General features: G+C 45.8%; 1 protein-coding gene across 1 annotated transcript; it reads right to left on the bottom strand.

Moving 5' to 3' along the window:
• Positions 1-3842: 3842 nt before the first annotated feature.
• On the bottom strand, positions 3843-5967 carry LOC124688671 (eukaryotic translation initiation factor 3 subunit G-like). Its single transcript, XM_047222313.1, has 2 exons — positions 5640-5967; positions 3843-4366 (listed from the first exon to the last, which is right to left on the bottom strand). The coding sequence occupies exons 1-2, from the start codon at positions 5965-5967 to the stop codon at positions 3843-3845; spliced, it is 852 nt and encodes a 283-aa protein (XP_047078269.1).
• Positions 5968-25614: the final 19647 nt, after the last annotated feature.

The following is a 25614-nucleotide window of genomic DNA, read 5'->3' as shown; positions in this document are numbered from 1 at the left end:
GGGGTGGTTCGTTTCAATTGGTGGCTGGTGAAAGAAGCGCCCGGATTGGAGCAACATCCGAGTTTTTTTTGTTTTTTGTTTTATTTAAAGGAGCCATCCGAGAGTTCATGATGATTCTTTTTTCAAATTGCTTGAAACATCCGGGCATGGGTCTAACTTCCTGGGGTGGTATTGTTACCTGAAGCTTTGGTGTTTTTGTTGGTGTTTCCTGTTAAGAACCGTCTCTCTCCTCCTCCCTTGGAGCGGCGGCGGTGATGCTCCTACCCACGCGTCTAGAGGGGGAACGCGGGATTCCCTCGGCCGGCGGTGGTTCCGGCGGCGGCGAAGCTCCGTGGGCAGCGAGCTGGTGTTGTCGTCACTGGTTGGTGGCGGGGTGGTGAGGCGGCGCCTGGTGGTGCCCTCCCGGCCCAGATCCGGGCCCTTTGGGCCCAATCTAGGTCCCGGTGGGCCGGTTCCGGGTGGAGCTGCTGCTTCCGGTGGGCAGGGGAGGTGTCCAGAGCGGAGCATGGCTGGGGTGGCGGTGGGCCGGTTCCGGGTGGAGCTGCTGCTTCCGGTGGGCAGGGGAGGTGTCCAGAGCGGAGCATGGCTGGGGTGGCGGCGCGTGTCCTGCAACATCCCGACGGGGGCTTCACGAGCACAGGCTAGGTGGGTCTGTGCTCGGCCGGGCCAGGTGGGCTTGCTGTGCCCCTTGTCGCTGGACTGGTACCGCCGTTGGCAGTGAAGGCAGTTCCCTCCTGCGTGTTCAATACCTCGCCGGTTCTCGGTTTCGGGATCCTCCTTGGTCCTGCTGGCCTTGGTTCGTTGGTCACGGTAAGACGGCAGTGGTGTCCCTATGGTCGTGGTGGCGCAAGTTGGTGGGCGATGTGTTTGGTGGAGCAAGATGGAGCATCCGGGGCAGGGTTGCGAGGGTGGGGAGAAATCTTTGTCGGTCTGGCAGACACCAACGCGGTGACGCCTGCGGGCGCCATCTTCCCTTCCTGAAGGGCGTTGGGTGAAGCCTTCCTCCCTTGTCCCTGCGGGCGCGTACCGTGGGAAACCCCAGGATTAGTTCGGGCAGCCGCGTCGTCGTCGCATCCCTTCTTAGATGTGTTGCTTGGCACGCGGAGCTTCAGATTGCTAGGAGCGTGGTGGGAATTCTCCGGAGGGCGCTGTGGCTACATGTAAGCAGTAATCTGAAGCCACAGCGCAGATGTTGAAGGTTTACATGTTGGGGTAGATGTGTTTGCTGCTGTTAGGGTGCTCTGCTTGGTGGGAGCTTACATGTTGAAGGTTTACTTTCGTTTCTTTTGGTAGCTCGATCGTGTGTGTTCCTAGAGCCGGATCTATGCTTTTCGGGGCTCTTGGACGAAATCAACAGAAGGATCCCTTAAGGCCAATATATGTACTCATATTTATGATAGGAAAAATAATGAAATGCTAAAAAATATAACAAATATTTTCACTAGTTTAATTAACTCAAATAAAAACCAAATACAATGATTCCGTCAACAATTACGCTTTAATGCTTCAGAAAAAATATTCTTTGTGCATTCCTAGATGCGAAATCATTGCAAACAATCTAAGATATCCTTCTCGATACAACATGTAGCTAGGCCATTCAATTTGTCTAGTCACATAGTTGACCTCAAACAATTTTTCAGCAGCTTCAATTTAGAGAAATTTCTTTCAGCCGAGGCTACGGTCACATGTATAGCTAAAAGGATACGATATGCAAGTGACATATTTGGATAACAATAAACAGTTGTAACAAACTGAAGAATCTCAAGTACCGACAAATCATCTGGCAAAGTTACTTGCGGCACTTTCATTCAGAAACAAAATAACCAAGATCAACATCAACAGCCTCTTTATGAATTAAAGTTTTTGCAAAAGTAGTGCAATCTTTTCGTAGATTACTATCATCTAGTGACTTAAGATTTTTTTAGTTGAATAAGAAACCAAAAACCTTTTCAAATGCCTCCAACCTCTCAAATCGATCATCCAATGAAGCAATTGCAGCCTCAACAATGATAAGAAAGTAATTAACTCTGAAGGATTCAATAGTTGATAGTTGTAGTTCTTCCTTGATTTCATCAAAATGCTTATTCCTTTTACTTTGACGCTTAATTTCTACAAAATTTTGGGTCTATGCCCATATCCGATGCAATGGCTTTGGCACTCTCAATACTAGTATAGAAGCCGTATTCTCTCAACGTTTGAAAGAATGATATTACCCGTTCAAGGTGTTTGATAGCATCAATGCATACAATTTCTTCCTCTAACTTTTTGAAAATAAAATATCATGCCAAATAACCATGCCAACTAAAATTTCAAATTTCTCAAGTGCACTGACCAAACCTTGAGCATCACTTATTGTCGCTGGATCATTAGTAGAACCCTTTGCCAATTCCTTCAAAGCTGATATTATATGCGGAGTTCGGTTCCATATAGGTTGCACACTCTTTATTCGACTCTCCCAACAAGTATTAGACAAAGGTTTACCAGTTAGTTTTGGAACATTATCAAGAAAAATCTTCCACCTTTTAGAAGAACGTGCAAATAATACATATCTACGCTGGATAATACCGAAGAATGAAATAACTTGTTAGTTTTGCCGTATCACGGAGAGTGAGATTCAAACAATGACATGCAGACAACATATATAATGCTTTCGGCTTTACTATAAGCAAACATTCTGGACATCTTGATTTTTTCCTTCATGTTGGAACCATCGTCATAACCTTGCCCCCTCAAATAAGGGACATCCAAATCAAGAGAATCCAGTGTATCCATTAGTACATTAAAAAGTTCCAAACCTGATGTGTCATCAACCTTCAAGAACTCTAGGAAAAACTTCTCCACTCTTGGAACGTTACTTGATAGGTTGACACACCACACAATGAGCGTCATTTGCTCTTCATTTCTCACATCCCGGGTATAGTCCAAGATAACAGAGAAATACTTTGCGTCTTTGATGATCTTTAAGATAACCATTTTCATGGCATCGACGAGGCGTGAGATCAACTCATTCTGAATATGGTGGCCAAGATAATGATGATGAATCTCATTATTTTGAATGCGCCTAATATGTTCTTGCATCACAAGATCAAATTCATCAATCGTTTCAATCGTGCCTAGAAAATTGCCTTATTAAGCATAACCAGAGGAAACAGAACCCGCGAACTTATTTGGGTCTCATTATCTGATTAATGGAGGTGGGGATAACCTCCTGGCTGTTTTCTAAGGATTGTCATCTCTTGGTTCAAGGTTTCGTCTAAACATTCATTGAGCATTCTCGCGTGAGGAAGTATTGTGGCTTAATGAACCACCATGTTTTCTCATGCAATCTTTTGGTGGATGATCTATCAATTCTTGCTATCTACAATGATAATAAGCTTGTTTATATTGTCCCAAAACAACAAATAGTCCCAGCCAAAATGATAAGCGAACATTAGTTGTTGGTGGAGAAGACCTACATTATTTCATCTGTGTAGGAAGATAAATTTTATCCTTTTTACCATGCTCCTCTGAAGATGGTGTCACACAAAAGTCCAACTGCTCAATTCTCCACTAAAGTGGTCATCTGGGTTGGTGTGTCAACCTTGGAGAGCATGCGGTGTTTTGCAGTTTTTGTCGCATTGTTTCTGACGAAATTATTGTGATATCTTCATGTGTGTTTTCTTTGGAGGCCATTACAGTGTTATTATGTTGATTGAAACAACAGCTCATACAGTTTTCAAAGCCTTCAAGGTAACTCACTGTATATGTTTATTTTACATCTTTTCATTAGAAATACTGAGACACAAAATTCGAACATATTGACAGAATACGTATGGGAGAACTGCAGTAGATATAGTAACTAACTAACTAGGCCTGGGTGTTGCCCACTCCACATGGAGGATAAGGTTATCATAACCATACCCATTGAGCTTGCTGATAGCCTTCTCAGCATCCTCCCTGTGGACGAAGTTGACGAAGCCAAAGCCCCTGCTCGATCCAGTCCTCTGATCCAATGCAACATAGACACGGCTGACCTGGCCAAATGTGCGGAATAGCTCGTGAACATCAGCCTCACGGGTGTCCTCTGATAGATTGGTAACACGGACAGAGTTCTCATCGTTCCTGCGCCTCATCTCAGACCCATTACCTTGCGGTGCGTCAGACCTCAACCTCGGAGGAACATATGATCCCTTATTAGTAGGCAGTGCTTGAGGTCCGTCAGAACTAGTAGGTCTATCAACAGTATCTGTCGCTTGAGCAAGGTCTTTGTAGGGGCACTTTGAGGTCCAGTGGTCACCCTTCTTACCGCAGGTTCTGCAAACCATGAGAACAGCACCCTTGGTTGCCAGTGGATCAGCAGAAATACTTGGTTCATCAGCTTTGCTCCCTACAATTAAGTGAAGAGTTAAAAATTACGAGCACAGAGATGCAACAAATCCAGCTAGTTTGTGGGCTCCAGAACAACAATGGTAAGTAATTATAAAAATAGGAATCAGTACTAATGGCAATATTAAGAAGATCCGTGTAACTGTTTGAGCAGAGAAAAATACATAGACAGAAAAAAATCCATGGCACAATAACGCAAGGTTAAGTTTGGGTTGGCTACAACAGAAAGACAGCTAACATGCCCAATTGATGGAAAAGTCATCATTCAGAACCAGTGTCTATGTATCAGTGTATGCATAACAAACTTTAACCTACTCAACCGCAGCACCCATTACTGAATGTCAATATGATCGGCAAGAGCAGAAGATCATATAAAACAAAATGCAGAAGGTTATGTTTGGTTTTTTGGTAACATAATCATAACATCACAGGAAATTACAATGAGGAGAACGTGGGCACCCTTAATGATATTAATTAATGCGTTAGAATCCTAATTCTTGTACTTCAAAAGCCACAGTGCATTAGAACTCGACGTGGAAAACCCATGGTCAGGTATTCTACATGGCCTGCACTCAATGTACTTCAGTCACCTACCTAACTCAAACAGAATCATAGTTTAAAATAGCCGGCTATAGCCGGGCTATAGTCCACTATAGCCTTTCCCGCATGGTGTGGCTAACTGCATTAGCCCGCTAAAAGGTGTCAAAATCCTTAAATAGCCGGCTATAGCTAGGCTATAGCCGGGTTATAGCTGTTTTGGGAGGCCGCGGCTATATCCTGTAGCCGGCTATTTTAAACATTACAGAATACAGTTATCCAAATATGTAGACCTCCTGACTCAATTATATTCAACTGCGGCTTCTCTCAGTTATTTTTCATAAGAGCTTACAAAACTAGCATTTTGTCCCCTTATACACCACACCAGCATTGCTTCAAAACACATCAACGTACAAAAAAAAGTTTTGAGACCAATGGTATAGGTTCATAGCTAGCAATCTATTTACTGTCCTCCAAATGTCCATCTTGATTTGTTGCGAACTAACTAGGAATATCTAATATACACGTAGGTTATTGCATTACTTTGAGAGCCTAAAGGCCAGTTCCTACATGTACCAGATAGATCGCCAATCTCGGTTTTATAATTATAATTCTACAATGGATGACATCAATCCAACATAACTCGATCACGAATATGGCTAGCAACACAGTAGTTGAAACGAAACAGATCAATCGACGCCGACCTAGCCGGGGATGTATACACAAAGTCGACGAACCTGGGGCGCGTGGGCGCTCGAGGCAGATCTCCTCAGTGGAGACGACGGTGAGCCGCGCGGACGCGTCATCGCTGCTGGCGGGATCGCCGAACTTGGACCAGTTGCGGCGGTCGACGGCCGCCTTGGAGAGGCGCGTGCTGGCGAGCTTGCGGACGCGGGTGGTGGTGGTGACCTTGACCTTGTTGCCGTCGTCGTCGAAGCGGTACTCGATCGTCTTCTTGAGCCCGTTCTCGTCGGGCCCGGTGACGACGCGGGGCGGGAGGAGGAAGTCGAGGTCGCCCCCGTCGTCCTCCTCTACCTCGCCCCATCGGATCTTCGCCGCCGCCATGGTTGTCGCTGGTTCGCTGGTGATTCGCTCGGGTACGTGCTAGGGTTCGGGGTGCGGGGGTCTGCGCGGAGGAGGGCTATGTGGTTTGGTTGCGACTTGGGGTTTTGTATGATGTGTAGTCGGGTTTAAGCTTCCGGAAGGGTTTTATTTAGCGAGGTCGTGGCATAGAAGAGGACTACGGTCTGGACTCTCGGAAACAATTTGAGTCGGTTTCCAGTATGGCGTCCGTCTTCTTGGGCCCTTGTTGGATCAGGGCCTAACTGGAAACCCTTTGGGCCGTAGGACGTGTTCTTAGGGTCTGCTGATGGAACAATAGAAGATGTGGGCCACCTTCCCTTCCCAGCAGGAGTTGCCGCAGGCCGTAGGGAACTCATGCGATGGAAATCTTATCAAACTCTAGACCTAGGCGCCCCGTGGCGATCTAGGGTTTCCTGACCTCGACGTCGGAGTTTCCGCCGGTGAGGGATCCTTCCCATCCTAGCTTTTGTTTAGGTTTCTCCCTGGGCTGCTCCCGAATCCGGCTGGGCTCTGTCTCAGCGTGTCTTTCGTTCCTTAGCTTTGTACCCTGGGAAAAACTAGGGTTTTGGCGTCTCTTCTGGATCGGTGATGGCAAGTCCGGCGACCTCAAGCAATCATACCAGTGGGTCTGGAAGCAAGAAGGAGGAGGCGATTGGAGATATGTTGAACATGCTAGGCATTGAGGATGATGATCTGGTATTTGAGGAAGAGGAATCTGCACCAAAACAAGGTATCAAGTGGATGGCTCTAGAAAAGGTACATACAACAAACAACTTCAGTCCTATAACTTTCGAGAATCATATGCGGAAAGCATGGTCTCCAGCTAAGAAGGTTGAGTTCAATCATCTCGAAGGGAATTTATTTACAGGTCAGTGCTTTTGTCTGGGAGATTGGCTGAAGGTGAAGGAAGGGGGACCTTGGCTATTTCGCCGGAATATTGTTTGGATTGAGGAGTATGATGGACTGGTAAATCCGGATACAATTGACCTGAATTTTGTTTGATACTTGGCTCCAAATACACAAGCTGCCGGTTGGTTACCGTAGTTATGCAATGATAAAGAACCTTACTGAAAATAAAGTGGGAAAGGTTCTGAAAGTTGAAACTAATGTCCAAGGTATGGGTAATTTTGGGCGGGTTAAAATAAAACTGGATGTGATGAAAGTCATGGCTAGGTTTGTCTCTATTGTGAGAGAAGGTCAGCGTGAAATCTACAAGATACGATATGAGAAAATGCCTCGATTCGGCGGTGCATGTGGTATGCTTGGTCATAGCCACTTAGAGTGCGGTTCTGGGGAACATGAGGAAGACAAACTCAAATGGGGTGATTTTCTGAAAGCTGAATGGGAGACTTGGTTTGGCTGTGGTTCTTCCAATTTTTGTGGAAGTGGCCAAAGGGGTGGTCGCTTGGGACGGTTTGGAGAAGGTTTGGGTGCAAGGGGAGGCATATACATTGGTCGATCCCTCGTCCCGTTGACGAGGCGGTTCCTCATTAATACCCACCATGAGGGGTTTAGGGTTGACGGAAGGCGGCGATGGAGATTCCGGGAGCGAGAGAAGGCACGACGTACCCAGGTTGACGTCCCCGCGGTGGACGATCACTACATCCTGCTAGCAATCCAGTATACGATAACATGTGTACAGGGGGCCGTCGTAGGAGGATTTGTATCTAGTCTAGTTCTAATCTGCGGGTTGCGATGTCTAGGCATATCGTGTGTATGTTTTCTGTTTCTGAATCTGCCGTAAGAGGTACCACAGCCTGGCTTTATATATGCAACCAGGCTAGGGTTTACAAGAATCCTAGTAGAATACAAATTAAAGTCTTCTTTCTTGTAGTCCAAGTCGATATTACGTGTGGGTCCAGCTTGTTGATTTATTGTGCCGGTCCATCTTGATAATCTGCACCGGGTATAGCAATGTTGGGTACCCGAAGGGTAATGCCCACATCAGTAGCCCCCGAGTGTTTGGCCAAAGTGAAGCTTCGGACAGGGACTAAAGTCTTCATCATCCGAATGTCTTGATAATCCGAAGAATGTTGAATCCTGTGCTTGATGTAGAGTCGAAGTTATCTTTATCGGGTGCGTGGCCAGCGCTCCCGATGGGAGTAGCCCCCCGAGTCTATGGATGTGTGCTTGCAACCGTGCGTAGACTTAAGTTGTACTACTCGAAGAGCTTGATGTTGATGTCGATGTCTTCAAATTATTCCATCATCCGATAATTTTAAATCTATAGGGTCTTCAAAATTGTGCAAGCTTCGAGAGAAGCCGAAGAGCTGGATTGTTAGAACCTCCAGGTCCGTTCTTTTTCTATCGACGAGGCTTCCATCTTTTTATCGGGTGCGCGGTTAGCGCTCCCGATGGGAGTAGCCCCCGAGCATGTAGATGACTATGAAGTAGTCATGTATAGGGTGTAAAATGCTGAGTCGAGTATCGTATACTTCTTCGAGTTCCAAGAACATTTGGATGTCTTTTGATGATGTTGCAGATGAATCGATGATTTTGATGATATCAAGGAGGAGTCGACGATTTTAATGATGTTATGGAGGAGTCGACGATTTTTATGATGTTATAGAGGATTCGATGATTAGTCCACGACAACACCCGAACGTAGGGTGCGATGTATGCCCGACGAACTCAAGGAGCCGTGTACTTTTGTAAATCGTCGGTGGCAACACCCGAACATAGGGTGCACTGTAGGCCCGACGGACTCAAGGAGCCGTGTATTTTTGTAAATCATCGATGGCAACACTCGGACATAGGGTGCACTCTAGGCCTGACGGACTCAAGGAGCTTTGTATTTTTGTAAAGTGGTTATCAATAAGTTGTGAGTGATCAGTTCACGTTGCAGGCCCGATGGACCAGTAGTAATCACAACATATCTTGTTGAGCCGTATTTATTTTGCGTGATTTCTATCGATTGCAGCACTCACATGTTCCTTGAGGCTTTGATGAAATCGTTCGTATTTTTGATGTATTATGGCAGTCCATAGATTTTCATCAATTGCAGCACTCACATGTTCCCTGAGGCTTTGATGAAATCGTTCGTATTTTTGATGTATTATGGTAGTTCATAGATTTTCATCAATTGCAACACTCACATGTTCCCTGAGGCTTTGATGAAATCATTGATAGTATAAGGATTCTTCATGCTTTCTTGAATTTCAGCGCTCCCAATGGGAGTAAACGCAATAGTCGAAGATCTTCCAGGACCCCCCGAGTAATTCCAGCGCTCCCGAAAGTGCATGGGGTTAATATTATATAAGATGATATCTATTGAGGATCACGGGCGATGAATCCACTGACCTAGAACTCCATCGGGTCAATATTTATATAGCCATAGAAGATAAATCCATTCATAACCATAGATGATGAAGCCACTGACCCGGGAGTGCATCGGGTCAATATTTATATAACCATAGAAGCTAAATCCATTTGATAACCATAGAAGATGAAACCACTCACCCGGAAGTGCATCGGGTCAATATTATATAAGATGAAACCAATAATAACTATATAGATGAATATGTTGCCCACATGAGATAAATCCACTGACCCAGAAGCTCATCGGGTAGTATTGTATAAGGAGAAACAAATAAAACCATATAGATGAATCCCTTGGCCCGGAAGTTCAATAACCATAGAGAATAAATCGATTTTTGTCCAATGTAGTAGTTCTTGGCCCCGGTATTTTTACTTTGCAGTATCGGAGTAGTCGGGTGTATTTGAGGTAACGATGTAATGGCACATCCCTGACTGTTCGGGTCAATTGACTCCTGGTAAAGGAACACTTAGCTCTTTTTTATATCGGCTGCGACGGAGATGACGTGGAAGCATGTCGTGCGGCAGATGTAGACAATGTAGTCGCGCGACGCTTGGCTGTAAGTAGTCGATGAAGAGGACACAATCGATGTGATGGATCCTCGATAGGCGAGCCCCGAGCGTGGTAAGTGTGCGATGTTGGGTCCTCGACAAGCGAGCCCCCGAGTGCGTCGAGTGCACGACGGCGGGCGCGGTCGACCGAGCAGAGTAGTGGAAGCTTTGTTTCAATCTGCAGTTATATTGCAATGCGCAAATATGCGCACAAATAATAGCTCGAGCCAAAAATATTTGGCCAAATAAATTTTACGAGTAATAATTAATTGGAAATATAGCACCTGATAATCTTTGTGTCGGATAACGAGTCCGTGATTTGATCAGACGGAGAATCACAACGATTTTTCAAGCAATTTTTCGTGCTTGACCAGTATCCATATCGAGGCTTTGAATCCACGGCTGCACCTGAGGTGGTCCGTGCTCCAGTCAATACGTAATTATCTTCCCATAATCGATTCGCCAGGGAGTAATTAAGGCTTCCTTTGAATAGTACTTGGAACTTGATCCAAATACTGGTTCGTCCACGAGCTGAACGCTTGGCATGGTTGATTCCCTTGCATCGGTGCCTCGTCCCGCGTGCTCGATTCCTTTGCTTCACAAAGACATATTCTAGACTCATGTTACCGGTCACCTTGCGACTTCATCAGCTAGAATTCCACACTTACTTTTTTGTGGATGTCGATGGAGCAGCTGCTATTTTTTGGTGATGACGAACCGATCGGATGCGATCTATATGTTGTCGATGATGATGGATCCCGCCGGATAACGGAATCTGGTCGCCGCGTTTTCTACAGACGGCGTCAATTGACGAGGCGGTCCATCGGTAATTCCCACCATGAGGGGTTTAGGTCTGACGGAAGGCGGCGATGGAGCTTCCGAGAGTGAGAGAAGGCACGACGTACCCAGGTTCACGTCCCCGCGGTGGAGGATCTCTACGTCCTGCTAGCAATCCAGTATATGATAACATGTGTACAGGGGGCCGCCGTAGGGGGATTTTTAACTAGTCTAGTTCTAATCCACGGGCTGCGATGTCTAGGAGTATCGCATGTATGTTTTATGTTTCTGAATCTACCCTAAGGGGTGCCATATCCTGGTTTATATATGCAACCAGGCTAGGGTTTATAAGAATCATAGTAGAATACAAATTGGAGTCTTCTTTCTTGTAGTCCAATTCAATATTACGTTTGGGTTCAGCTTGTCGAGTCCTTGTGCTGGTCCATCTTGATAATCTGCATCGGGTATAGCAATGTTGGGTACCCGATTAATGCCCACATCACCCGTGGTGTCACAATGCGCTACAAAATCTCGGGGATGATACCTTGGATTCTGAGCTTCAGGATACTGCTACTAGCCCGGGAAAAGTGAAAGACATGGAGCTTGACAAGAAGGATCACACAAATCCAGCTGCTAAGAGATGGGAGACCTACCATTCGATGACAAGGATAAAACTATTGAAACTGCTAGTAATAATAATGTCCAGGCAACGATGATCACGGAAGGGCAAATGAGTGATGGAGTGGATAATGAGAAGAATGAGAAGGATAGATACACGTGTACCAAGAAGGAAAGAGCTAACTCCTTCGGCGGAGTCTCGCGAGGGCTCTCTCCGATCGTGATACATCGCAAACGTATCTATAATTTTTCATGATCCATGCTTGTTTTACACCAATTCTACTATGATTTACATACACTTCGTTACACTTTTATACATTTTCCGGCACTAACCTATTTACAAGATGTCACAGTGACAATTCCCAATTTTCTTTTTTTAGAAAAGCTGCACAAGAAACATTCTCGGAATTTGATGTGACAAAAGCCGAAGTCAATATTTCTCCTTAACAAAGACATAGACCAAAGGGGGGCGAATAAGCGCTAGAGGGAGGCCAGGCCAACCCTAGGCGCGGCCCAGGCCCTGGCCGCACCAAGGGGTGGTGTGGGCCCCACGAGGGCTCCACCGACCTCGCCATTCCGCCTATTTATTCACGATCTCGGGAAAACCCCAGACACCCGAGTCTCCATCCACGAAAAGTTACGTCGCGGCCGCCCTCGTAGAACCCATCTCGGGCTGTCGGAGAGGCAAATCATCGCTGGAGGCATCTACATCTTCATGCCCGCCTCCAAAGTGATGCGTGAGTAGTTCATCCCTAGACTATGGGTCCATAACAGTAGCTAGATGGTTGCTTTCTCCAATTTGTGCCTCATGTTTAGATCTTGTGAGTTGCCCTACATGATCAAGATCATCTTTATGTAATGCTACATGTTATGTTTGCTGGGATCCGATGAATATTGAATACTATGTTGAGATCGATTATATATTAATGTCATATGTTATTTCTGATCTTGCATGCTCTCTGTTGCTAGTAGATGCTCTAGCCAAGTAGATACTTGTGACTCCAAGAGGGAGTATTTATGCTCGATAGTGGGTTCATGCCTCTAGTTTTCTGGAAGAGTGACAATAACTTCTAAGATTGCAGATGTGTTGTTGCTATTAGGGAGAAAACAACAATATTTTATCCGAGGGTAATTTTATGTTTACATTACACACAATGCTTAATGCAATTATCTGTTGCTTGCAACTTAATATTGAAAGGGGTGTGGAAGCTAACCAGAAGGTGGATTTTTAGTCATAGACGCAGTTGGATTACAGTCTATGTATCATGTTGTAATGCCCAAACGAATCTCATAGTAATCATCTTGTCATGTATGTTCGATATTCTGTCAATTGCCCAGCTGTAATTTGTTCACCCAACATGTTATTTATCTTTATGGAGAGACACCTCTAGTGAACTATGGACCCCGGTCCTTTCCTTTACACTAATAAATTGATCCACCGCAATCCTGCTCCATTTACTTAATACAAACTCTGTTCTATTTAATTACTGCAAACATCTCCTTCCACTCGATACATTTAATCCTTTGTGTTCAGCAAAACCGGTGAGATTGACAACCTCACTGTAAGTTGGGGCAAAGTATTGTGGTTGTGTTGTGTGCAGGTTCCATGTTGTTGCTGACGCCGGTAGTGTGCCCTGCCACTAGTCAGCTAGCAACACCTTCAGAAGTCACGCCTTTCTCCTACTGGTCGATTAAACCTTGGTTTCTTACTGAGGGAAACCTTGGTGATGTGCATCATACCTTCCTCTTGGGGTTCCCCAACGGTGTGCAATCTACGCTTATGAAGTTCTTTTTCTGGCGCCGTTGCCGGGGAGAAAGAGGATTTCTGCAAGGGTAGTCTCTCCTCTCCAATCTCTTTACTTTGTTATTGTTTTGCTTAGTTTACTTTACTTTACTTTGTTTGCTTATTTATATAAAAAACACAAAAAAATTAGTTTCTATTATAGTTGTTATTTTGTTGTTTTACTTTTTAGCTCATTATGTTTTCCCTAAGTACATTCCTAAATACATATCAATAGGTAGTGGTTCTATAATTGGGAGAGATAACATTGGAGAATTCTTTAATCATGTAAGTAAGCATAAAGAAATTGAGGCTAAATCCATAATGGAACTTGCTCCTGATTATGAAACTGCTACAACTTATTTAGTTCAAATGCTGGAGGCTAGGTTTGTTAATCTTAACCCCATAATGCAGCAAATGTTTCTTAAACTTCATGAAATTGGGAGTGATGAAAAGAGAGATTTTATTCTAGAAACTTTGCTTGAAAAATTAAAGATGTTGTTATAGAAGCTAGGAAGTCTTTGATCGGTTTAAGATGCTAGGCTCAAGTGTAGATGTTATTAGCAAACTTGAAAAGATAGACAAGATCAAATTGGAAAATAACGAGGAAATCAAAATACCAACACCTTTCAAACTCATAGGAATGCATGAAGCTCTCGAAAAGAATTTTGATTGGATTGTTCCTGAAAACCCATTTGATGAAAATAGTGAACCCAAAAGTGTTGAGAGGGGGTTTTCTAAAACTTTTATGGATAGAATACAATTCCTAGTTGAAAAGGCTCCCGATATTTATGATGTTGATGCTTCTTCTCTTGATAATACTTGATGCTCGCCCTTTTTCTGCGCCTAGCCAAAAGGCGTTAACGAAAAGCACTCTTGGGAGATAAACTATGTTTATTTTCTGTAATTTGTCTTTTTGTTGAGTCTTGGAAGTTATTGCCTCCGTAATAACCCCTCCTTACCATTTTTATTTTGTTTTTGTGCTAAGAATAGCCTCTAATAGGAAGAAAGTAAGATTTGGGGAAGTTGTCCAGAAACAGATTTTGTGATGTTACCATAAATATTCGTATAAATATCCATAGCAGATTTTTGAGCTATCTTTTTCTAGGCATATGCCCCGGGTTATTATCTAACTTTCGTTAGTTGACCACTTTTCAAGATGAGAAACAGAAGATTTTCCAAAAAAAATCGATCTTTACCTCCTGTTCTGTTTTGACAGATTTCTCCATTATTTGCATTTGCCTCTTAAATCTCTTTCTTTTTTAGTTCTTTTAATCGAAGATCTTTTTAAAAAGTTGCTACAGTAGCTAATGCTTTAATAGATGTTTGATATATGTTATAACTGAACCCAAATTAGTTTCCATTATAGTTTGCTTCTTTATATCGAAGATGATCTTTTTTGCTTCTTTATATCAAAAACACAAAAAATTAGTTTCCATTATAGTTGTTATTTTGTTGTTTTACTTTTGGGTTTTCTATTTCCGTGCCCTCGGGTCCTTAGTTGTACTCAGTTTTCCCCAGCTCCTTAGTTTTTCCTCAATTTCCCCAATCCCTTGTCTGAAACCCGCAGAAGGAGCTCGGACGGAGGATTCCCGTTAAGTTGACCGTTGGTTGGTGCTGGCAAGTGGGGCTGCTGTTTGTGCCCCGCAGTGGACACTTCTCCACTTATCCAAATTATCGTGGGACCCACAACTTGTCCACGTGTTATCACCAGAATTTGACCGGATCAGAGGTGGGCCGCGATTGAAGATAAGCTTGAAGAATATATATAGAAGAAATACATGAATCGGCCTTGTGTACCAAGTTTGGGCTAAATTGCCCGTGTATCTGTAACATAGTAGATCACATCTTAGTTTAGAAGTTAGAGTTTTACCCGTGCACGGTTCGGTGCACGCCTGAATTAGAAAGTCCCTTGTACTATAAATATGTATCTAGGGTTTATGGAATAAACAACAACCAACGTTCAACCACAAAAAAATCTCGGCGCATCGCCAACTCCTTCGTCTCGAGGGTTTCTACCGGTAAGCACCATGCTGCCTAGATCGCATCTTGCGATCTAGGCAGCACAAGCCTGCCCACGTTGTTCATGCGTTGCTCGTACCGAAGCCTTTTTGATGGCGAGCAACGTAGTTATCTTAGACATGTTAGGGTTAGCATTGTTCTTCGTATCATATGCTGTCGTAGTGCAACCCTTGCATGTCTAGCCGCCTCTACACCTATCTTAGGTGTAGGGGCGGCACCCCGCTTGGTCATAGTTTAGTAGATCTGATCCGTTACGGTTGCTCCTTGTTTCATCAAGGATTAGTTTAACATCCGCAATAGTTAGGCCTTACAAAGGGTTGGAGGATCCAGCGGCGTGTAGGGTGGCGTTTGCTAGCCCTAGAAAGGATGTTCCGGGGATCAACCTCGTGTTGGTTTTTAGGCCCTGTCTAGGATCGGCTTACGGTCACCGTGCGCGAGCGCGAGGCCCAGTCGTGAGTAGGATGATCCGATTATGCGATGAAAACCCTAAATCGTCGTATATCTAATCAGCTTTATCTTGATCAAGCAGGACTGATGTCTACGGGAGCTTCTATTCTTGTAGACAGTGTTGGGCCTCCAAGAGCAGAGGTTTGTAGAACAGCAGCAAGTTTCCCTTAAGTGGATACCCAAGGTTTATCGAACTCAGGGAGGAAGAGGTCAAAGATATCCCTCTCATGCAACCCTGCAACCACAAAGCAAGAAGTCTCTTGTGTCCCCAACACACCTAATAGGTGCACTAGTTCGGCGAAGAGATAGTGAAATACAGGTGGTATAAATAAGTATGAGCAGTAGCAACGGTGCCGGAAAAGTGCTTGCTCGGCGTGTAGTTGATGGTGGTAGTATTGCAGCAGTAGTAACGCAAAGAAACAAGAAACAAGCAGTAGTAACTCAGCGAGTATTTAGGAACAAGGCCTAGGGATTACACTTTCACTAGTGGACACTCTCAACATTGATCACATAACAGAATAGATAAATGCATACTCTACACTTTTGTTGGATGATGAACACATTGCGTAGGATTACACGAACCCTCAATGCCGGAGTTAACAAGCTCCACAATAATTCTCATATTTTAGTAACCTTTAGTGTAAGATAGATCAACGAGACTAAACCAAGTACTAGCATAGCATGCACACTGTCACCTTCATGCATATGTAGGAGGAATAGATCACATCAATATTATCATAGCAATAGTTAACTTCGCAATCTACAAGAGATCATGATCATAGCATAAACCAAGTACTAACACGGTGCACACACTCGTCACCTTTGCACACGTGCAGGAGGAATAAAACTACTTTAATAACACATCACTAGAGTAGCACATAGATAAATTGTGATACAAACACATTGCAATCATAAAGAGATATAAATAAGCACCTCACTATGCTCTTCAACAATGAATAAGTATTCCGTGAAATATGGCCTAAGAGACCCACACGAGTGCACACACTCGTCACCTTTACACACGTGGGACGAGGAGTCTCCGGAGATCACATAAGTAAAACTCACTTGACTAGCATAATGACATCTAGATTACAAGCATCATCATATGAATCTCAATCATGTAAGACAGCTCATGAGATTATTGTATTGAAGCACATAGGAGAGAGATGAACCACATAGCTACCGGTACAGCCCCGAGCCTCGATGGAGAACTACTCCCTCCTCATGGGAGCAGACAGCGGTGATGAAGATGGCGGTGGAGATGGCAGCGGTGTCGATGGAGAAGCCTTCCGGGGGCACTTCCCCGCTCCGGCAGGGTGCCGGAACAGAGACTCCTGTCCCCCAGATCTTGGCTTCGCGATGGCGGCGGCTCTGGAAGGTTTCTGTGGTTTTCGTCGAACGCCCCGAGGTTTTTAGGTCAGGGGCTTTATATAGGCGGAGAGGCGGCGCATGAGGGCTTCTGGGGGCCCACACCCTAGGGGGGCGCCCCCCCTTGGCCGCGCCGGGGTGTGGTGTGGTGGCCCTGCCCCCTTCTCCGGCGGTTCTCGTGTGTTCTGGATGCTTCCGGGTAAAATAGGAACCCGGGCGTTGATTTCGTCCGATTCCGAGAATATTTCGTTACTAGGATTTCGAAACCAAAAACAGCGAGAAAACAAGAACCGGCACTTCGGCATCTTGTTAATAGGTTAGTTCCAGAAAATGCACGAATATGACATAAAGTGTGCATATAACATGTAGATAACATCAATAATGTGGCATGGAACACAAGAAATTATCGATACGTTGGAGACGTATCAAGGACCACCATATATTCGGACACCCCGTCTGAATCATGGGTGGATCGGCTCTTTGAGCCGATTCACAGGATAACCTGAGAGCCGATCGAGGCTCGTATTTAACGTTTACGTGTGTGCCCTGCAGGAAACTAAGCGAGGCATCATCCACACCTTCCTGACCAGGTATAGGTCAGGTGGCACGCCCTTGTGATAAACATCGGACGTGCGACCAGGAGGCTTTGCGGGCCGTCGCTCCGAGGGACTGGGGCCAGCCGCAGCCCTAGTTGTTCCCGGCTCTACCGTGCTGACCGTCTCTCGCCCGCCGGGGGTTTCGACGTCAACACATTCTCGGCACGCCCGGTGGGACACTCTTCGAGCAACCATGTCGACATCCACAGCTGAGATGGCTGGCGACCCAGTCACGTACGCAGAGCTGCCTGATGAGCACAAGAAGAAGTACGATGAGCTCAAGGCTCTCTTTGAAGCCGATCAAATCGGCTCTTTCTCGAAGACCCGTTCTCATGGCATAAGGTGGAACAGCTTTACAGCCGAGGGTGCCCTCGACCAAGTAGATCTGTCCACCCCTTCAGAAGAACGGACCAGAGCTCTGCGCCGGGAAGTTAACTACATGGTAGCTCATTCTGTTTACCGCCATGGCAAAGACAAAAAGAGAGCAGTCACTCTGGTGGCAAAGACAAAGAGGAGGCCGGTTCAAGCGATCGGTTTCGATATAATGATAAAAGGTACAACAATGAAGACGGTATAGAGTCTTATAATGCTTTCAATATGTCTTTTATGTGAGTTTTGCTGTATCGGTTCATACTTGTGTTTGCTTTAAACAACCTTGCTAGCCTAAACCTTGTATCGAGAGGGAATACTTCTCATGCATCCAAAATCCTTGAGCCAAACACTATGCCATTTGTGTCCACCATACCTACCTACTACATAGTATTTCTCCGCCATTCCAAAGTAAATTGCTTGAGTGCTACCTTTGAAATTTCTATTCTTTATCTTTGCAATATATAGCTCATGGGACAAATAGCTTAAAACCTATTGTGGTATTGAATATGTACTTATGCATATTATTTCTTATTAAGTTGCTTGTTTGGCGATAACCATGTTCCTGGGACGCCATCAACTATTTCTTTGTTGAATATCATGTGAGTTGCTATGCATGTTCGTCTTGTCTGAAGTAAGGGTGATTTATCATGATCAAATGGTTTGAGTATGCATATTGTTAGAGAAGAACATTGGGCCGCTAACTAAAGCCATGATCCATGGTGGAAGTTTCGAGCTTGGACAACAAACCTCAATCTCTTATGAGAATTTTATCTGTTGTTGAATGCTTATGCATTAAAGAGGAGTCCACTATCTGTTGTCTATGTTGTCCCGGTATGGATGTCTAAGTTGAGAATAATCAAAAGCGAGAAATTCAATGTGAGCTTTCTCCTTAGACCTTTGTACAGGCGGCATAGAGGTACCCCTTTGTGACACTTGGTTAAAACGTATGCTATGCTATGATAATCCATGTAAATCCAAGCTAATTAGGACAAGGTGCGGGCACTATTGGTATACTATGCATGAGGCTTGCAACTTGTAGGATATAATTTACATAACTCATATGCTTTATTACTACCGTTGAAAAAGTTGTTTCTTATTTTCAAAATAAAAGCTCTAGCACAAATATAGCAATCCATGCTTCCTCTCGCGAAGGGCCTTTCTTCTACTTTTATTGTTGAGTTAGTTTACCCATTTCCTTCTATCTAAAAAAGCAAACATTTGTGTTAACTCGTGCATTGATTCCTACATACTTGCATATTGCACTTGTTATATTACTTTATGTTGACAATATCCGGAAGATATACACAAGACTGCATTCAGAGTACCAGGTTCAGTGGGCTTGTTTGAATATGTAGTCATGACATTTGGACTGAAGAACGCTGGTGCAACGTACCAAAGAGCCATGAACTGCATATTTCATGATCTGATCGGCAAACTGGTTGAGATCTACATTGGCGACGTGGTGGTCAAGTCTATCTCTGTAGAGGGACGCTTGGAGGATTTACGACGCATCCGGGACCGAACTAGGAAATTCGGACTAAGGATGAGTCCAAAGAAGTGTGCATTTGGAGTGACGGCCGGTCAATTCTTGGGCTTCTTGGTTCATGAACGCGGAATTGAGATCGGCCTAAAAAGTCAGGAGGAAGTGCGCACAATGAAGCCGCCTATCACGAAAAAGGAACTACAGTGTCAAATCGTGCAGAGAAGTTGAGAAGGCAAGGCGATATGATGAAAGGCTCTGCGACGGTTCTGCTCTGCCATGACATGACCCTTCGAAGGAAAAGCATAATGATTTTGGAAATGTCATTTCCAAAACCAGGGGGGCATGTGTTATCACCAGAATTTGACCGGATCAGAGGTGGGCCGCGATTGAAGATAAGCTTGAAGAATATATATAGAAGAAATACATGAATCGGCCTTGTGTACCAAGTTTGGGCTAAATTGCCCGTGTATCTGTAACATAGTAGATCGCATCTTAGTTTAGAAGTTAGAGTTTTACCCGTGCACGGTTCGGTGCACGCCTGAATTAGAAAGTCCCTTGGACTATAAATATGTATCTAGGGTTTATGGAATAAACAACAACCAACGTTCAACCACAAACAAATCTCGGCGCATCGCCAACTCCTTCGTCTCGAGGGTTTCTACCGGTAAGCACCATGCTGCCTAGATCGCATCTTGCGATCTAGGCAAGCACAAGCCTGCCCACGTTGTTCATGCGTTGCTCGTACTCGAAGCCTTTTTGATGGCGAGCAACGTAGTTATCTTAGACATGTTAGGGTTAGCATTGTTCTTCGTATCATATGCTATCGTAGTGCAACCCTTGCATGTCTAGCCGCCCTTACACCTATCTTAGGTGTAGGGGCGGCACCCCGCTTGGTCATAGTTTAGTAGATCTGATCCGTTACGGTTGCTCCTTGTTTCATCAAGGATTAGTTTAACATCCGCAATAGTTAGGCCTTACAAAGGGTTGGAGGATCCAGCGGCGTGTAGGGTGGCGTTTGCTAGCCCTAGAAAGGATGTTCCGGGGATCAACCTCGTGTTGGTTTTTAGGCCCTGTCTAGGATCGGCTTACGGTCACCGTGCGCGAGCGCGAGGCCCGGTCGTGAGTAGGATGATCCGATTATGCGGTGAAAACCCTAAATCGTCGTAGATCTAATCAGCTTTATCTTGATCAAGCAGGACCACCATATATTCGGACACCCCGTCTGAATCATGGGTGGATCGGCTCTTTGAGCCGATTCACAGGATAACCCGAGAGCCGATCGAGGCTCGTATTTAACGTTTACGTGTGTGCCCTGCAGGAAACTAAGCGAGGCATCATCCACACCTTCCTGACCAGGTATAGGTCAGGTGGCACGCCCTTGTGATAAACATCGGACGTGCGACCAGGAGGCTTTGCGGGCCGTCGCTCTGAGGGACTGGGGCCAGCCGCAGCCCTAGTTGTTCCCGGCTCTACCATGCTGACCGTCTCTGCCCGCCAGGGGGTTTCTGACGTCAACACCATGTTAGCGCGCCGGACCCACAGCTTACCCAGGTGACCGTTGCAAAATGGGAGCCCGAGCCAGCCCCGCGCCCGTGCCCGTGCCATTGCTTCCTCTTTCTTTCCCCGCGCCCGTGCCTGTGCTATTGCTTCCCCTTTCTTTCCCCGCACCCCATTGTTCTTCTTCTCCGCCAGCGGCAGCCCTTCTCCGGCAGGCGGGTGATGTCTAGTTTCTCTTCGACTCCCGTTCTTCATGGCCGCGGTATGGACCCGTGCCTTTGACAAGATGCCCTCGACCGCCCACGCCAGAGCCTCGCAAGCGGTCGATCTGTAAGACGGACGACAACGGCAACCGTGGACGTGAGTTCCTTGCATGCGAGAGCTTGCCATATAGAGAGGGGGATAAGGTTAGATCTCGCTCCAATTTCTCTGTTTTCTCTCGATTTTCTTGTTATTCCCTCGAATTTGGGATTTAGGGTTCACGTTGTTGTTTTCAGATCCTAAAGAAATGCAGGCATTTCGAGTGGATCGATGTGTACGTTCAGAGGCTTCAATTGTAGGAATCAATTGGTGCTATTGGGGAGCGCAATTTGGGAGGGGGGGCTTGCTGTAGAGAATGCGGCGGAGAGAGGAGCCGTTCCGATTATGCCTAATGCTCCCAATGCAGGACCGGTGGAAGTGAAGGGAGAACTGAAGAAAATGAACAAGCAGTTAAGGCAGCAGATCGAGTTGAAGAAGCAAGCTAATCTGATGGCTGGTTGTTTTTTCTATTGTATAATTGCGATCGGATTCTTATCATTGCTCACCAGGCACTAGAAGTTGTTACAAGGGATAACTTGTTACAAATCCATTATTCAGTTACATGTACTTGTAGTTGTTTTCATAATTAGTGTGTGCATTCACTAAAATTACCAACTATATTGGAATGCTAAAGAAAGTTGATAATTGTTAGAGGGGTGACAAATAATCCATTCACTGAAATCCCCCAAATATGCCAAATATGTATGTCTCATGTTTCTACCAAAATTACCAAAACTATATTCCCAACTATCTATACCTAATAATAAAGGAGCTAAGGTTTCCGTGGTTCGGTCCGTCGGTTTCTGCCAAAAAATTTGGTCAACACTTTTTTTAGGACCGTTTTACCCTCCCACTAAAGTACATATTATGTACTTTTGCCATGTACCGGTTCGGTTCTTTCTACCGACAGAAAAATCCCTGTCTTTCCCGTCGTTATCGTCCGCGGACTGTGGGAGCCGGGAGGAGGTGCTCAGGCATCCGCCGCTGCGGAGTGCGCCTTCGTACAGCGAGAAAAAAGTTCGACAACACCCGGCCGCCCATCGCCCGCCGTAGTCGATGTGCCGCCCGTGGTGGACCCGTGCCCGTCGGGGTACACGACCGCGTGCCTTGGCTTGCGCGTCCGGCAAACATCTGGAGGATTCGCCTGCGGCCGCGATGGTGGGAAGGGACCTGACGGAGCGACGATGAGCGGGAGGTGCACGGTGGAGGGACGAGCAAGGCTCGAGCCTGCCTAAATTGATGCGGATCGTTTGTCTTTGGTAGGTACTTCCTGATTTTTTTCCGCGGGAGAATCAATCAATTGATTGATACTGTATGAGAAAGGGTAACGCTGACGTTCCTCCGGGGGAACAGCGATCCGATCCCCCGCCTCCTTTGCACGCCACGCGTCCTTGCAGGCAGAAGAAAACGGGAGCACGTGGTGGGGCCCACCCCATCTTACCACCACTACCTTATCTTTTCATCATGCCGATTTCCCCAATCTCTCACGGAGCACGCGTCCATGGCTGGAGATGGAGCACCGCCGCGCGCCCCACGCTGCCGCGCCCCCATGCTGCTGCGCCACCACCTCGCCTACCCCCGCCATGGCTCCCATCCCTCCCGCCTGCTCCGCGCACGCCTCGCCATGATTCACTCCGGCGGCCATAGCCGGATGTGAGAGCCAGGGGAGGTCGTCGGCCGGCACCGTCGCCGGCAAACACCAAGTGTTGCGAACCGCGCCATGCCGCTGCGCAGGCTCCGCCATGGATTGTTCAAGGCGGGCGCCGGGTTGCTGATAGGGGCCTCCGTCGATGGCATCGGTTCTACAATAGTCCGCCGCCGTTGCTACGTCTTGCTACCCCCGCTGCTACATCCGGCCGCCGCCGTCGGCGCTGCAGGCGCCGCCATGGCTCTCGCCGCCGCCGCCATGGGCCTCCCTCCGCCGTTGCTGCAAGGCGCACCGCCATGGCTCTCGCCGCCGCCTCTGCAAGGCGTGCAGTCATGGGCCTCCCTCCGTCATGCTGCAAGTCTGGCCGCCATGGCACTCCTCCGCTGCTTCAGTTCACTGCGGGGCTGCTCCCATCGTGGAGACGCCTTGCTACCAAGCCATGGGGCAACTGCTACCATTGTGTAGGTGCCTTGCGGGCTACCAAGGCACTGCGGGGATGCTACAGTGTCCTTTGTATTTTGCTACTTTTCTTCTATATTCTTGCTACCATAGCATATATTTTTTGCTACCAATTCTCCGGTGAGGTTTCCGGCGATATCTCCGACGAGGTTTCCGGCGACGTCTCCGACGACATCTCCGGTGATGTCTGGAACTTTGCTACAATACCCGATTTTTTTTGCTACAATAGTACAACATTTTTGCTACATCGTCTCCGGCGAGGTCTCCGGCAAGTCTCCGACGAGATCTGTGTGTATTTTGGGTGAACCGTGTTTTGCTACAATTGTGTTGATTTTGCTACAAACGAACCATTTTTTGCTACTTTGGTACATTATGGTAGCAAAAGTGGGACTGAGGTATACTGTGACACGTGTCATGATCTGGACGGTCCAATCAAGCTAATCCAACAGCTGTCCACCCGGGGGATTAGACTAATCCCCCGGGGGACGCTCAGCGTGACCCTATGAGAAACTACGGACACCGAGCGGCGTGAACTCGCGTATGCATTCCCTCCCAAGTTTGATAATATACGGACTGACTGACCAACTGATTTCGTACTGTTAGAGAAGAAAGGGGATCTTCAGCTCATCTGCTTAGGTACAGTCAAGTCGGCGGCAGAGAGAAGAAAAAGGATTTCATTTGCAATGCTGCTGCAGCTGGTAGCCTATTTATTTGCCATTCAGATCTGTGTGATGTCTATATACAGCCTAGCTGAAATTTGGTATCCCACTGCAATGTGAAGGACAATATATGCCGAAAAATAAATTAGTTTTCTCACACTTCTTCCGCTCGATGAGACAAAAGCCGAATCATGTGTGGATGCGTTGGTGGCCTGGTTCACATTAATTCAATGGGCCGTGCAAATTCGTTCTCATGAAATCCGTCACGTACAAATAATACCTTGGATCTTGCCGTGTTAGATAGTCCCACATCGCTACATTATACCTTTCTCCACCGGTTTATATACATCAGATTTCTAGAATCAGCAAGCCACCTCCAAGAATAACAAGGAAAGAATCGAGAGCAATGAACAATGTGAGCCGCCAACAAGGAATTAACTCTGATTTGATCTGAAGGAACATCTCCCCGACATAATGGAAAAGCCTCCTCGGAGGGAAGGGGAAGAAAAGATAAGTGGCGATGTGGGGTGGCCTGGAGGAGGCCATGGCCTCGAGCTCGGGCACGGGATGGTGGCGCTCGGCTGCGCGGCGGAAGAAGGCCGACGGCGGGGCTGTGTCGAGCAGCGGCGACGACGCCGTTAGATGCAGAGCTGAACTAGCGGATTTTCTGATGACGTGTCGATCTTCTCGACACCACTAACAAAGGATATTTTTACGCTTCCGCAGCAACGTGCGGGCATTGTCCTAGTATTCCCTAAAAGAAAAGGAAAGCTAAAGATAGTTGATAGTTGTTAGAGGGGTGACAATAATGCATTCACCGAAATCCGCAAATATGTATGCCTCATGTTTATACCAAAATTATACCACTTTTAGGCCGTTTCAAATTACCAAAACTATATCCCAAACTATATTCCATAAAAGAAAAGGAAAGCTAAAGATAGTTGATAATTGTTAGAGGGGTGACAATAATGCATTCACCGAAATCTGCAAATATGTATGCCTCATGTTTATACCAAAATTATACCACTTTTGGGCCGTTTCAAATTACCAAAACTATATCCCAAACTATATTCCCTAAAAGAAAAGGAAAGCTAAAGATAGTTGATAATTGTTAGAGGGGTGACAAATAATGCATTCACCAAAATCCGAAAACTATATTACGTGGCAAACTCGTTATTGCACATAAATAGAGGGGTGGCACTCTCCACCGATAGAGAGAGAGGGGTGGCCACGAAGAGAGAGAGAGAGAGAGAGAGAGAGAGAGAGAGAGAGAGAGAGAGAGAGAGGGGTGTCCACGAAGAGACGGAGAGGGGTATACTGCCCGTTAGATCAGTTGATCAACGGTTCGTGGAGTCGATCCGTGTGACAATGGCTCAACCAATCAGGATATGTTTGGGCTTCTGAGAGCATTTGTAACAGAACTTGAGGGCAAAACTGAGTAGTACTAAGAATCCAAGGGCACATAAATAGTAAATAGACTAAGGGATTCAAATAAAAGAATTACAAAATGAAAAATGCGTGTTTTGTACAATATAATTCATATTGGGCTACATCAGATTATTTGCAATTCAAATATACATGAGTGTGACAATTATGGCATCATTTAGACAAACTATGTTTTTGGGGAAGATGTTTTGCAAAGGGGTTTGAGTGGAAAACCATGCATCTTCATAGCTACACTAGTGATTATGAGAAGTGGCAATTTGTGGTAAAACTTGATTTATATATGTTTGTTA

The sequence above is a fragment of the Lolium rigidum genome, chromosome 2, assembly GCF_022539505.1.
Source record: "Lolium rigidum isolate FL_2022 chromosome 2, APGP_CSIRO_Lrig_0.1, whole genome shotgun sequence".
Taxonomy (NCBI): Eukaryota; Viridiplantae; Streptophyta; class Magnoliopsida; order Poales; family Poaceae; genus Lolium; species Lolium rigidum.
The sequence above is the reverse complement of the archived record's forward strand: the minus strand, read 5'-3'. Positions and strand labels throughout refer to the sequence as shown.

Coding starts and splice junctions, on each gene's coding strand:
- LOC124688671 (XM_047222313.1), bottom strand. CDS start 5,967: ATGGCGGCGGCGAAGATCCGATGGGGCGAGGTAGAGGAGGACGACGGG. Junction 4,367..5,639: donor CGAGCGCCCACGCGCCCCAG/GTTCGTCGACTT, acceptor ACTTAATTGTAG/GGAGCAAAGCTGATGAACCA.